General features: G+C 43.8%; 1 protein-coding gene across 1 annotated transcript in view; it reads left to right on the forward strand.

The window, feature by feature from the left end:
- vps13b (vacuolar protein sorting 13 homolog B) overlaps positions 1-14,902 on the forward strand; it is a 328,731-nt gene that overhangs the window by 36,351 nt on the left and 277,478 nt on the right. The window contains 6 exon segments of the mRNA XM_080500575.1: positions 1,836-2,098; positions 6,147-6,242; positions 7,806-7,928; positions 8,215-8,352; positions 10,841-10,928; positions 13,415-13,600. Of these exon segments, the coding sequence (XP_080356701.1) occupies positions 1,836-2,098; positions 6,147-6,242; positions 7,806-7,928; positions 8,215-8,352; positions 10,841-10,928; positions 13,415-13,600 (894 nt within the window).

Genomic DNA, 14,902 nt, shown 5'->3' on the forward strand with positions numbered 1-14,902 from the left:
TACTGGCCTGCAGGGGCACTGCCTTGCTCTCACTGCCTCTCATTGAGCCATACAATCACTTCACACTGTTGCTGCCTCACTGGCGGCCATACATCCTGTCGGTTGTTGACCAACCACGACATCCCATGAGACACTGCTCCCAAAATCATCTGATTTTGAAAACGCGCTCATTAATCTGGCCCGATGCTTTTTGTTGGCCGTCCACCAGAGATGCAGGCAGGTTTGCTTTCATGGCGACGTAAAGAAAAGAGGATGTTTCACACCTGCACGGTCGCTGTGCTTCCCCTCCAGCCTGCTCATGTCACCCTCTGGGAATTTTCCTTCTCGCTCACTTCTTTGGATTAATACTTCAAAGTCTCCCTAAGCCTCCCCCTGTTTTGATCACTTGATTGTGGAATTGTGCTTTTTTTTGTTTTGTTTTTTGTTTTGATTGCCTCGTGGCTCAAAACGTAGAAATGTCGTCAGACGGTGACGTGAAGTGAAAGAGCTTAACTCGTTGAAGTGACACCTCAAAGGCTTCGCGGAGTGAAAACAAAAAAGGAAACGGAGAAGTGGGAGATAGAGCCGGACAGGGAGACGGAGCCAGAGCGAGAGAGATAAAAAAGACCATAACATGGGATTTCCAGCTGCCAATTCACAAAGTGAAAGATTTAATTAAAATATGTCATAATTTTCACCGCCTCTGCCGCTGGGATTCCTAAGCTGTGACCTCACAGACAATATTGTTTTCTCACAGAGGACGTGAGGCGGTGAGGAATGGGATTACACATTCTTGCATATTGACATCAACTTCCTTTATCCCAACGTGTATGGAAACAGACGATGATGGGACCAGTGCAAGGGTCAGGATCCGGACCAGAGGGCTGCACGGCGGTTTTTTTTGAGCTCTTGTGAGGTCCCAAATGGTTTTCTGATTTAATAATAGAGGAAGACTTCACCGTTGATGTTGTAATGCACGCCACCAGCACGACACCGATTTAGAAGTACATTGTCACCTGGTTTGAAGCTTGCGGGGTTTAGGTTTCAACACTCCACCCCCTCATTCTTGGGAGCTTATTTTACACAATTCTCCCAACTGGCCCATCTGCTTGCAGATGCTTGCTTCAGATCGCTTCACCTTGCACCGACTTGGTCCGACTCCGTTTCCTTTAAATCTGCCGGGGCTCTTATCAAATGCACCCACCTCGTATCTGCATGCATTTGGTTTCTCACTGTCAGCCTTGATCACCGGATTCAGTTGAGGTCCCCCCCCCCCCCCTCCCCTCTCTGTCAGCATGTTGGCGAACACGCCGCGCCTCCTGGCCTCCGTCGGAATGAACATCTCCTCTTTCTGTAGAGTTCAACAGGGAGGGAGTTCACGCAGCACACGGACGCATGCACACCTGCACGCCGGAGCGTTGGCAGCAACTACAGTGAAACTGCCTCCGCCTGGGCTGTTTTTCTGTGTGTCCGTTGACAGCTGAAACAGCTTGCTTGTATTAAAATGCCTGCGAGGCATGCACTAATTAATTTGGTGTGCTGCACTTGGTAGACACTTTACTACCATACGTGTGCTGTTTGTTTGATTGGTGTGTTCTCAGAACCTGCCCCGTTGGCGCGCCGTCAACTGACAAATACGCTGGTTCAACGGCGAGGTGAACATTTTTCATTGGGACCCTGCTTTGAATGGGATTTACATTTGGCTAACGATTGTGTGCAGAAAAGGACTTTTGCATGGAAGGCGTCCTTATAAGTTAGTGTGGAGAAGAGATCAAACTGCTTGAGGGTTAATTTCGTATTTCAGCTTGGCTATTTTTGGAATTCTTACTTATGTCTGTTGTGATGTTTCCCTCCAGGGATGGAAGTGGACCTGGAGCGGCAGGCCTCCAGCCACGATATCTACATGCAGTCCGGCAGTCTCGACGAGGAGGACCAAGGTTGGGTGTCTTGGGCGTGGTCTTTCGTCCCGGCCATCGTCGGCACCGAGGAGGAAGGGGAGGAGGGCTTGTACCTGCAGGGAGAGACGGGAGGCATTCCCAACAACCCCCAACAACACACGCCCAAAGACCCCGTCGTTTCCATCGGCTTCTACTGCACTAAAGCTTCTGTTACCTTCAAGGTGAAAATGCACAAAGAGTCCCATCGTCACACTGTGTGACACTCATGATAAATAATTGTCATTAATGTAAAGACTTAAGAGGAAGAGAACAACATCCTACTTCCAATGACTGTATATATATATATATAGTACTGAGTAATATCTGAGGTGAAAGTGCTCATTTTCCGTCATGTACCGGTAATACAATTAGGAAGCTGATAGGCGTCGAATGTATTGAGCAACACTGGACACCAAACTCAAACATAAAGAAGATGGCATTAAGAACCATCTTCAGTGCAAAGAGACTTCTCTTTTACTTTTCTCAGCAGGGTGGAGTTCAGGACAAGACGGCGAGTCAATCACGCCTGTATGCTCAAATCCTACGTGCAAGAAGAAATCTGATCTTTCTTGTCCTGCGTTTCTCTGAAAACATCGTTCAAGCACAATATGTGGAAATTTGTTTATGCAGTGTATTTGAAAATTAGTTGAGAAGTTGTTCACATTTTTAATAATTTCTATATCAGCTCATTCCCTCTCACCTGCATCCTTTTTTTTTTTTTCCCAAAATATGTTTATTGATTTTTAATAATACAATACAATCAACAATCTGGTAACTTCAACCTGTACCAGAGGATATGAGCAAAATATCACAATCATACGTCCCTCCACACACACACACACACACACTTAGTGAAGTTTGCACGTGAAAATAGATAAACAATTTTAAATAGACCGTTGTACAGTACAACACAATGGTTTGGATACAGAAATATTAATGAGGAAAAACAAGAAAGATCAACAAAAAAACAAACAAAAACAAACAAAAAAACAACTAATTTGTTCACCTGCATCCTCACAGTCACCGCTCAACTTCAGTTTTAAGTCTTAAGTCTGAGCCAGAGGAAGTTTGGTTCCTTGGCTCTGTGTGCAGGGTAGGGCAGGGTAGGGCAGGGTAGGGCAGGGTAGGGCAGTGTAACCACTAACTGGCGTCTTGGGCCGCATTAATGATTTAAACATTATGTGTGGTATGGTGACTATTGAGAAATGCATCTCCATCATTACTCCAGCCTGTTCATTCAGGATAGTTGGAACTTTTCTGTGTTTCCCCTCAGATTCAGGCCCTTCAGACCACATTACCGCTCCAGCGTGTGAGCGTGTGTGCCGTGTGCGTGTGTGATCAGGGAATTTGGGGGTACATCTCAGACCAAACAGTGTTTTTTTTTCGAATAATGTTGAAATCGTTCCTGTATTGTTTGACTTCTTTTAATCAATTAATTGCCTCTCGTCTCGAGTAATTGCAGACAGCTGAAAGGATGGTTTTTTTTTTTTAAAACGCTTTCAACCCCTTTCCTTCAAGGAAGTATTTAGTTTGAAGGAATGTTGCGTCTTTGAACAGCTCCTGACCGAAACCCGAGTTGGACATGAACGTGAAATCAGAGGTATTTTTAGATGCTGACGTACCGCTCCCCCAAAATCCTCTTTGATCAGGGAAATTGGCGGTGTAATTTCATGACTTTTACACTTAATGCATAGTTAAGAACTGACCATTTGTTCCCCTACTTTCCTGTGGCACACCTGCCAAACTCACTGCATACCAGACTTGATGCCATTTTTTTCCTTTTCAAAAACACGACTTTTTTTACCCCCCCCCCCTGGTTTGGTAGATTTAGTCAGTGGTCGGTATTTTCACAAGTTGAGCAAGGCTTCAGATCCTGCTTATAAAAACAAAACAAAACCCCAAATTTACATTTGTCGAAACTTTTCCGACATGCCTCATGAAGTTGTACTTGTTCTCCAGAGCCTTTGATTGTTCTGATATGTAAAAAAACCGTCTCGGTGCCCGGCTGAGTCGACACAATATTGAAATACATGAACTAACCCGAACCCAAGTCAATAAACTCACTTAACAAGTGTGATTAGTTAACTAAGTGGACAATGAGCTCAAATGGAAACGGGAGTCAAGGATGGATGATTTTTCACATTGGTACCGAGAATTGTTTAGGCTCCATATATAAGAACGTAGCACCGTTTTCAAAGGTCTTTTCCTCTTAATTACCTCGGAAATGACTGCAAATTTGACGGTTTTATAGAGTCCGACCGCCATTAGCCTACGAGCCCCACGACGCCGCGGTCGAAATGGTAAACTGATCCCTGGAAAGTAGGTTAGAAAAAGCTTAACCCAGTGTTTTGGGAGAGCCGTTTCCTTTCTTAATAATTGGTGTGCGGCGGCGGTGCATCACCCTTCTCCAGCTGTTTCGCACAGGAGTGGATTCATTTTGCACCAGTGACAAAGGGAAACGGGCCACTGGTGGAGGGGAGCATGGACTCACAATAAATAAGGGGCACGATCTGGAAACAAACACTCTGCCATCTGTTAACAATGCTCCAGAGAATGGCTTTTTTTCTAACCGGATAACCATCTTAAAACACAACCCACAACCCACCACGGACCACTTCAACGAGTGTAAACTGAGGGTCTTTTATATGGTTGACTTGCCTAAACATCATTGAATATCTGTGGCTGTATCTCAAAAAGAGCAGCCATGTAAGATGGACGGGGATTCCCACCCAAATTGAGGCATTTTTTTTTTTTTTTTTAGAAGAAGAACAGACAAATATTCCCTGATGTGGACATTTGAAACTCATAGTTGTCTCATACGCTTATCACACGTTATTGCTGTGGAGTTTTACCACGCCGTGGAGTGTTTAGAAGAATTAGAAGCTACAGAAAAGGGATCTTGCATCAAATTCTTCAGAAGTCTTTGTTTCTTCGGTAAAAGACTACCTGAGAATGAAAGCTTAAAAATGAGGGTAGGGCCCGGTGTGAGTTCAGACAGTGTTATGTTCTCGTTGGCAGTTTCTCTTTGGTGCCACAGACGTTGGCGGGCACGTGATGAAACTCTCCTGGATATAGAAAGAGAGGAAGGGCGCGAGGGTGAGAGAGTCTGCTCCATCAGTAGGAATAATAAGGCACAGCTGGCTTTCCCTCCGCACCTGCTTCCTGTGTTAAAGTTGAACGGGTTGAGGTCTGCACACTCTGCCCTCCAACCCACAAGGTTTGGAGACCAGTCAACCTCAGAAGCGTCGCGGCTCGGCGTCACTGCTTTTCTTTTTTTTTTTGGCCAAGCGCTCCCGTGTCTCCCTTTTGTTTTCCACATCCAGCGTATCAGTTCCTCTTCTATCAGTTTCCCCCTGGATGCTCAGTAAACAAACACGTGCACATTACCACTTTGCTTTTTGGCATGTTTAATGCTTTGGGCCTATTGCGATCGTCGTCTCACTCAGGCCAGAAAAGGGGCCTCCTCTTAAATCAGAGAAGAGTGGCTGTCATGTGGTTTGATGAATGTTTCTGGCTCGAGTCCAAACCGGGGAACAGAAAACGACGGAGAAGTCCCACGGCTGGCGACCAGCCTCTGATCTAAGAAAATGTCATATGTCCTTGTTTAGATGTTATTCTTTCTCGTTATACGTATTCTTTTCTGGGGGCCTCATTGTACCTCACATCCAAGAGTTTGCAAAGCCTTTTGTTTATTTATGAAATCGCGTATCTGTTTCAGCGGCGAATTGTCGAGACACGGCAACGCATGGAATGCTCTCCAGTTGTGTGTATCCTTCTTTTTTCTTTTTTTTTGCCGCATCGCACAATTATCACTATTACGGTTTTCACTTTTCATTACATTAAAGTTAGCATCCTTGAAATGCAAAATACATTTTCATGTTGTTTTTTTTTTTTCCATTTTCTCTTCCTGTATTGTAATTCTAACTCTAATTCTATTTCTGGATGGAATACATGTGCAGTTTAATGTGTCTCCTCTGACCCGACAGCAGCACGGTCATAGATGGAAGTTTGAACTGACGAGTGCGTCGTGCAAATACAGTGCTGTCAGCTCCTGAAACTGTCAACCTGCCTCTTCTATCGCTTTGTTTTTAACCAAAATACACAATTATACAGATTTCCCGTAACTCTCGCGTGGTTCAGTTTGATCTAATTTCAGAGTTTTACATTTACAGCACTGAGGCTGCTTCACTATGTATTGATCGTCGACATTTCTTTCTCTCTTCACGCCAGCTGACAGAAACGCAGGCGGAGAGCAGCTACTACAGTCCTCAGAAGGTCAAGTCCAGAGAAGTCCTGAGCCTGGAGCAGGAGGGAATCACTATTGAGGTGAGGCTGGAAAACTCAAACCAGCAGTCCTCGGGGAAAAAAGTCCAGCAAGCAGGTTGACTCTAAGAACACATAAATATTAATCCTGAGACAATTTATCCTTTTATTCAAATGTTCACCACATCCCAAGAGCCTCCTGATGACTCAGACTTTGTTTTACAGCGACCAACACCGACGTTGAATAACAGCACCCAGTGTGAAAACACCACCAAGGCACTTATTGTCAATTATTTGTCTTATTTCGATGTCGATGCAACAAAATGCAGGTTGCATGTACGTGTGTGACTAGTAATGTAAAGAGCTTTGGCGACTGCTGTGGCACGATATAAAGTAAAGCACATGAAGCGTTTTCACACAAGCTGTCAGAATGTACAGCAGACCTGGCTGGGCACCGTCAGTCTCGGGGGGGGGGGGGGGGGGGGGTCTAGCACCTTAGCAAGCACAGCTAGTCATTATTACCTCGCAAAAATGTATAAAATAAGTCGAGTTTTTCTTTAGAATTTGGAGAAAAAAAAACCTCATGATTCTCAGGCATGGACTTGGTGAAAAGTAATTCAAAGCAACAGTTGCTCTTAAAAAAATCAAGTAAAAACATTTTTTTTTTTTTTTTTTTTTTTATCAAGAGACGATTGTGATTGAGTTAAACTGAAGTCAGATTACGTCTCGGCCCTCAGTAGAAGTGCTGATTTTTCACGTGGCCCTTCGGGAAAAGTTGCGCAACCCCTACTGCCTTACATGGGTCCCTTCTAGTCAGCTGTGGTGCAAACAGTGATGTCGTCTGTGTTCTGCTCTCCCTCTTCTGAAGAATCACTTTCAAAGTATCACTGATTACTCGGGGAAGCTTCAGAAGAGGGTTTTCTGCTCCTCGGTCCTCCACCACATGTGAAAACCTCTTTGTGAATTTCATTTATGCTCCGAGAGAGTAAGACAGAGAGAGAGAGAGAGTAAGAGAGTGAAGTGTGATCCAAAGCTTTTAAAAAAGCAATAAGATGTCTAGTAAAACTGGGAGGACTAGAGCCTGTGATAATCGTGTGGTGACACATAAAAAACTTTTATTAGTCAGTTCTCTGTTTGGTTATCTATTAGGTAAAGACAAGAGTCGAAGTGAGCCACACCTTTGTGGTTACAGAGGCAGCTGCTTCTACAAACAAACATTCATCACGCTAAAGGAGAAGTGGAGGCGGTCCGACACGGGGCTCTTTCATCGCTTTCATCGCCCACAATTTCCTCCGACACCACAAACCACATTAACCTCATTGATCACGATGCCTACCAGTTTGTTTGCCGTTCGTTCAGCTGCAGCTATTTTGACTTTGTCCTGCAACACATTCAGTAAAGATGTAAAAGCACATTCCTATCAACTATTGCGTTTGACTTTAATGTGGCGGGTTTCTATTTGCACAAACTTAGAAACGCTCTTATTCAAGATTCATCAGCGAATTCGTTGGTAATCCTTATTTTTGAAAGCGCAACTGTTATTCCTTTTGTCCTTCACTTCAAGTTTCTGCATTGTTGTTTAATTTAGTGTAAAAGATGGTGAAAGTCTTCTCTCGTCTCTGCCAGGTGCTCATGATGGGAGAGCCCTTCTTCGATTGTCAAATCGGCTTTGTGGGCTGCCGGGCCCTCTGCCTGAAGAGCATCATGGGAGTACGAGATTTTGAGGAGAACATGAATCGACGGGAAGAGGTAAACAAAAACACCATCGGGGAACAGTGGACGGAAAGAAAAATGGAGTTTAACGTCCAAAACACCATCTGAACCGTGTCGTTTGTGTCCCGGGTAACTTTAATGTCGAATATGTGTTTTGCATCACCTTTTTTTTATCTTTGTCAATATGTTTTATCCTTTTTTTATTAATTCAAGACATGTCTTGACTCACTCACTCACTCACTCACACACACACAGTCAGCGGTGGTTTTCCTGTGTTGCTTGGCGTTCACGTTTCCTCACTTTCCTTGCGGTGTCTCTGCAGGATGCAGTTTTCTTCAGCTGCGGCGACAGCCTCAGCAGCAAAGGAATGACCTACCTCACCAACTCTCTGTTTGACTACCGGAGTCCAGAAAACAACGGAGTCAGGGCCGAGTTCATCCTGGACGCTGCTACACACAAGGTCACAGGAAAAAAAAAAAAAATGTTGCTAAAATGTATGGCTAAAAAAAAAAAAGGAATTCCTCAAAGTATCCAATGTGTAGAAGGATAACAACTAAATCAAAGAGCAACAAGCTGAGAGATTTTCCTACGGAGCTGTGCTGTTTAACACGACTGTGAAAAAAGTGTCTCAAACTCAATCACACTTGACCCGTTCTTATTTACACCGTCGTCACCGAGCGCACGATTTGTACAAGTGACATCAGAAAACCCAACAACTAAAGAAATTCCAACTCTCTCATTAGATTGGACATATTACGAATGTTGTGTAATACAGATAACCTCGCTCAAACCAACACTGTCAACCCCTTGGCGAGCACAGTAGTTTATCTTTGCCGATAAACAATAATCAGGCCTAATCGCTTATCTTTCCACTGGAAAAGTGATACCGTTATCAGCTTCGTATTGCTGCTTAATTCATCTTTTTTTTTTTTTTTTTTTTAAGCAACTTTTGGTTTAAACGTGAATTACTTGTGTCAGTTACTGAGCTACAGAGGAGGAATGTTTTCGCTTATCTAAGTAGTAGTGTTAAAGCCATTGTTCCTGATAAGTGGCAGCTCCCCTCATCAGCCCTCGCAGCTCGAGTGCTGGCCGTGTTGACTCTGCTGAGAAATGTGCATGACCCTCAGTGAAGCAACTGTTTGGACATCCATCCATCCATCCATCCATCCATCCATTCCGTCATACTTGAAAGTCCGGCACTTAAAGGCTCGGCGTTAATTCATTAGCGATTTTGAAACCGGTGTGGCTTTGATCCCAAAGCAAGCTGGAGCCATTAGAGGTCCCCTAATAAATATTACTTATTAACCTGCTTCCCTGATAAGGCTCTCCTCAAATCTTTAGAATGTCAAGAGGAATTGCGAGCCTGGCCCAGGGTGTGGTGTTAAATTGGCGTGAGGGGGGGGGGGCCTCTCTCATTGTTTCTTGCTTGCACACTCATTCTGAAGTGTTTGACGTGACTCGGTTCGTAGTCGAAGTACAACTTTGAAACATCGACGGCAAGGTCGGTGGCTCTCGACGCTCCTTGGTACCTGGGTGGGTCAGAGCTGGTATAAAAGAGAGTTTTTCTTCTAAGATCAAGTCCTCGTAATAATCGTGCATAAGTCAATGAAAAGCCTGCGCGGTGGTTCAGTAGCTGCGATTGAACCCTGCGTGACCCGCTTGCCTTTTTTTTTTTTTTTTTAATTCTCTGCAGTTTGGACGTTCCCCCGGGTCAGGTGAACTTTCCTCAGTGTGAGCTCAAGGGACTCCACAGTTTAACAAAAAAGAAAAAGAAAAGTTGGGGTCATATCTAAACTCTCAAGCGCCCACAGCCCTGGAAATGTGTGTTTATTTTGAAGTGTCAGGCCCGTAACAAACTGTTGATCAGTGTCGGGGAGTGTTTTTGGTTCTTAATGTATTTGTAGTTGGATTGGCAGCAGGCATGAACAAAAAAAAAAAAACTGAGCCAGTATCTTTCCTCTTGATTTTCTTATTGAGTCATTTATAAAGTCTGTCAATGTTTGATTTTTCTTTCTTTTTTCTTTTTTTTCTGTTCAAACTTGTACTAGCTGCATTGCTAGCAGGTGATTTCCCCGTGGAAGCTCGAAAAAGCAGGAGCAATACCAACAAAGATTTGCAACACTGGTTTCCTCTAGTTTTCACAAAATCATTGCATTTTAATTTAGTAGCATTCATACAATTTTTCAGAGGGAATATCATGTTGCCGTTAAAGGAGAAACTTGACGATAAAAGTAATGTAATGCGACTGAAGTTTGTCCCAGAACTCAGTAAAATAGCCATGGATAAATCCAGAAACCAAAGTGTTGAAGGAAAAGGAGCTGTGGACATATTCACTTGGTTTTTTTCTGCCAGCATTACTAGTTTACCTGCATCTTTTGTATAGTGGGCAGAAAATAAAAAGCTGACAAGGGTAAACGTTGATAACTTGTATTTTAATGTCAATTGTTGACCCAGAACTCGAAACAAATGTTATTTGGTGAAATGGGGGGGCATTAATGAGAGGTTAAAGGTTGCAGACTTTTGGTTTAGGTGATCCAAATAAATGTTTTAATTCAACATTCATATGATGGACTTCCCATAGGACTGTGAGCTAAATGTCTATTCTTTCTATCTAAAGCTCTTCTTGATAGGGACAAAAGGACTTACATGCATTCATCCTATAAGTGGGATAAAAAACGTCGATCTTCTTTCAACTTTTAGTTCCATCTTTTGGCCAAAATGACCCCCCCCCCCCCAATTTCTGCCATTGCTTCCCAGTTTGAGTGGTCTTAATGGCCCGGTCAAGCAGATTACCGCTCAATAACTCTTTTTATCTCTGAATTGACCGCCATTGCCATTTCCACCTCGACCCCGGCCATTGCCACTCTTAAAGGGTATCAGCTTGTTTGCTTCCAACCCCCCCCCCCCCGGGCCACTTTGTTGACCAAACTCTGCTTTTTGTTTGGCAGGAGGCCTACACGGAGATAGCGGGCATGCAGCGCTTTGGTGCTTTCTATATGGATTATCTCTACACAATGGAGAGCAGCATCGACAAAGGTATTGTCTAATTCGTCACCGCGTCTCTCCCTCTCCCTTTCCCTCCACCTCTCTCTCTCTCTCTCTCTCCCTCTCCCTCTCTTCTCTCCTCTCTGTTAAACAAGCCCCCTGGAGACTCAAAGAAAGAGCTTGTCTTGTTTCAGTCGCAGCCACCTGGTCCTTGACCCTCTCTGTCCTCACTCTCACCCCAAACTTACCTTGAGGGCAACTGTCAGAAGTGTTTAGTCTGCGCTGACACATATTTGAGTTTCTCTCTCTCTCTCTCTCTCTCTCTCTCTCCACGTTGCTTGTTGAAACACTGTTTTCCCTCCGTCTCTTTACCTGTAAGCTCTTGAGAAAGTGAGTAGGCCCTCCTCGCCTAATTAGATGTCACTCTTGCTGGCAGAAGCCTTAAGACGGGCCGGGTTCCTCATTCCTCAGCTACACTCAGGAATGTTTATTCAATTCCCAAAGATCTGAGGCTCCCATTAAGAGATAAAGCGTGCTACCTCCATTGTGAAATGTTGTATTTGGCTCACAGATGCCTTTGTGCTTTTAGAGTGTGATGTCGAGCTTTTGATTTCTGCGCTGCTGTGAAGTGTCTCATGGCGGCGACGCCTGACTGGCACTGTTCTGGGATCAGTTAAAACCTTCAATGTGCTCAGGTCGTCATTGAATAATGGTATTGAAATGTGCAGAAACTGAGAGTATTACTGCACAGTTGCTTCGGTTACTGGATTTTGTGGAGTAGAAATGACCAACGAGCTAAATACGTGAGAATTCGATCCACAGTTGCACAAGTTCTAAGGAACAAAAAATGATCTAGTTGCTAATTAGATTTATTTGTAATCTCACGACACCTGTGCAGTTTGACTTGCCCTGTATTTTTTTTCCCTCCCAACGCCTCAGCCCCGTTCTGACTAGGCTATTGTTTCCTCTCGCCGCTGTCAGCCTCAGATTGAAATCTAAATTAAAACAAAACATTGATAGTGTCATCCCGAGCTGTCGAAGTGTCTCTCTGACGGCGGGATCAGTGTCAGCCTCCTCTCCTCTGCGGTTACTCTCACCAATTGGAATGCTTCTGTTCTGTCAGTGCCGCTCTTCTCGCGGCTCGGACCAGTTCCAGTGTCAACCCAAGAAAATGAGCTTCGCATCGCCACAGGACTAACTTAAACTCTGAGTCAACCGAAATACTAACCCACCCAGGTCACGCTCACCATTGACTTCACATTAGGGTAATGCCGCACATTAAAACCCGCTTTTTTTCCTTTAAATTTTTTTTTTTTTTTTTTTTTTTGGAAATTGAGACACTTTTAAATCGTTCTAAATCCCAGCTAATTTCAGCCTTCTCATCATTCCACTGACCGTTCTAACTGCAGCCATATGGTAGATATTAGGCCTAATCCACTTGCAGCCAAATCTCAGTGAAGGGAAGAGGAAGTGGCATTGCCTGTTGCCCTTTATACGTTTTCCAAAACAATTTCAGTGGGAGCTGCACCCCCAATTCCTCAGTTCATTCAGTGAACAAAAAAAAAAGAGGTGAAATTCACAGTTTTGTTTCTGAGCTGCAGTGGTGGAATGTAATGGGAATAAAACAAGTTGTGACCCTTTGTCCTCTTCGTCTCTCACTGCCATTCATCCACCCCCTTCTTTTATTTTTAATTTCTCCCTTTTTTTATTGCCGGGGAGCCGGGTCTTTTAAGTGGACCTCTGGAACGGGGGCCTGCGATGAATGAAGGGACAGCTGTGTGAGAGTGGACATTTGGAATATTCATCATTCCAGCGGCTCACGGCTTTGTGAACTGCTCCCTGCTGCAGCACTACACCACAACTATCCTTGTTTTTTTTTTTGTTTTTTTTACCCAATTGATTACTAAAATCTTTTCCCTGTACATCATTAAGCAAAGAGATATCGAAACAATCGCTTCCTTGTCAAAATAAACTAGTTGTTAAATCATCCTGACTCCTTTATATCGACAGTCTCCTCTCAATAGTCACAGCACAAATAGATTCATCAGTCTTGCCATACTTAAAGCCCGTACCTCCTCTGGTCGACCCTCATTCCAGTTTTCTGCTGCAAATCATTTGCAACAGACCTTCAAACCCCCCGTCCCACCACCATACAACAATAATTAAGGATCACTGCACTCGCTTTTAGCTTTTACCAATTTGTTTCTAAACTGTAAACACTGCAAATAGGACTTTCTCTCTTTTTAGATTTGGCAAAATTGGTTTATTGTATGTATGTGTGTATATTTCTTTCTGTGTTTATCTTTGTGCCTCCTCGCTGCCTCTTGGCCAGGAAGACATTTCAAAGGACAACTGGTTCTCAATTGACCTACCTGGTAGCATAAAGGTGAAATAAAAATAAATTAAATAAAGACCTGTTGTCTGTTATATTCCTCAAATTAAACTTCACAGTGTTGTTGTGTGTTGGTTAAATGTGTTGCTTTGATGTTTTATGTATTCACAGCTGGCTGTTTGTGTGTTTGTGTTTGTGTTTGCAGACTCTCAGGATTTCTCTGCGATGAACACAGAGGAGGTAGCGCCCGTGGTTCAAGAAACGTCCATCAAGAAGCTGGCGGTCGGACCTCTGGACATCAGGTTGCACAGCAGCGCCGTCCACCGCATCCTGAAGATGGTCACGTGTGCCATGGACCACGAGTACGAGCCGTACTGCAAACCGCAGGGAGGTTCGACATCGCACACACACACGCTTGAATGACACACTTTAGATGTTCACGTTTTTTTTGGTGTTTTCACTTCAATGCTCTGAAATGTTTTGAAAACAATTTCTGTTTACATGGAAATGGCAAAAACCCTGAAAATGAAAGTGGGTGTTGGTGTTGTTGGTTGTTTTTGTAATAGAACCTCATGGAGATAACGCTACGATTTAAACATTAGCATTGGGAGTACACTGACATTTGTTTGGACACACAACAGAGTTGGATTTTTATTCGCGGTGTCTCGCAACTGTAAAACTGCCAAGTCCCCGGAGAATATGGACTTTGAGTTAGAAAACCGTCAGTGTGGTTATTGTCCAGCTTCTCACACATGTGAAGAAGGCGGTGTTTTCAGAAAGTTGCATTTCCAGTCGCTCCGAGCAACATTTTTGCAAGTAAATGGCGTCAAAGTCCCTCATGAAGTGATCGTGGTATTTTTACCTGCCTCCGTCTAATATTCCCCACTAAAACTTTTCAGGAAGTCAAAACACACACACCAAAAAAAAAAAAGCAAAGGACTCCCACAATCCTCAGACCAACAATAAAACACTGGCTTGAGGAACCAAATCAAGGCAAGTTTTTCCAACGTTGCCTCATGTTTTCATCGTCCTGCTTCTGCCGCGGATCAGAAACTGCAGCAGTTTGCACTTTATAGTATCCTCATCCCAATGTTATTTCCTTGCACAACCCATCCTTCAACACACAGCTGTTGCATGAAAGTAGTGACCTCTCGGGCCACACGAGGGAGGTTAAGCCAAACACCTTTTGTTAGTGATCATCCCTGCATAGCTATTGATGAGCTCATGCCTTTGGATGTTGTGAAAGAACATGGAATGTGTGCCTGTGTGTAATATCTGTAGCAATAACTCCTTTTGCGAAAAGAATTTTTTTGGGGGGGGAAAAAAAAAGATAACATCCGCAGGTTTCGGTTGTTTTAGCATCTGTGATAGATAACGGTTGAGGGGGTAATTACCGCGGCGGTTCGTGCCTGAAGTCAGTAGGTCACTCGGATCCTTCCTGTTTCTATATGCGTCTCAGGTCTGTGGCATATTCGGCTCCGTCAAGTTGGACCCCGTGGGACCGAGCGAGCAATGAGTCCATAAAAGAGGAAGCCAAAGTTACTTTTTGGTGTAGTAATGCAATAACACACGCATTACGTATGATTCTTTTATTTTCTCTGTATAGTGTTACTCAATTTCTGCCTGCAGGGCTTAACAGTTAAAAAATCTGATCATGCAACACTTCATGGAGTATTTCTGTTTTATTAGAGTT

Source organism: Blennius ocellaris (genome assembly GCF_963422515.1).
Source record: "Blennius ocellaris genome assembly, chromosome: 8".
Classification (NCBI taxonomy): Eukaryota; Metazoa; Chordata; class Actinopteri; order Blenniiformes; family Blenniidae; genus Blennius; species Blennius ocellaris.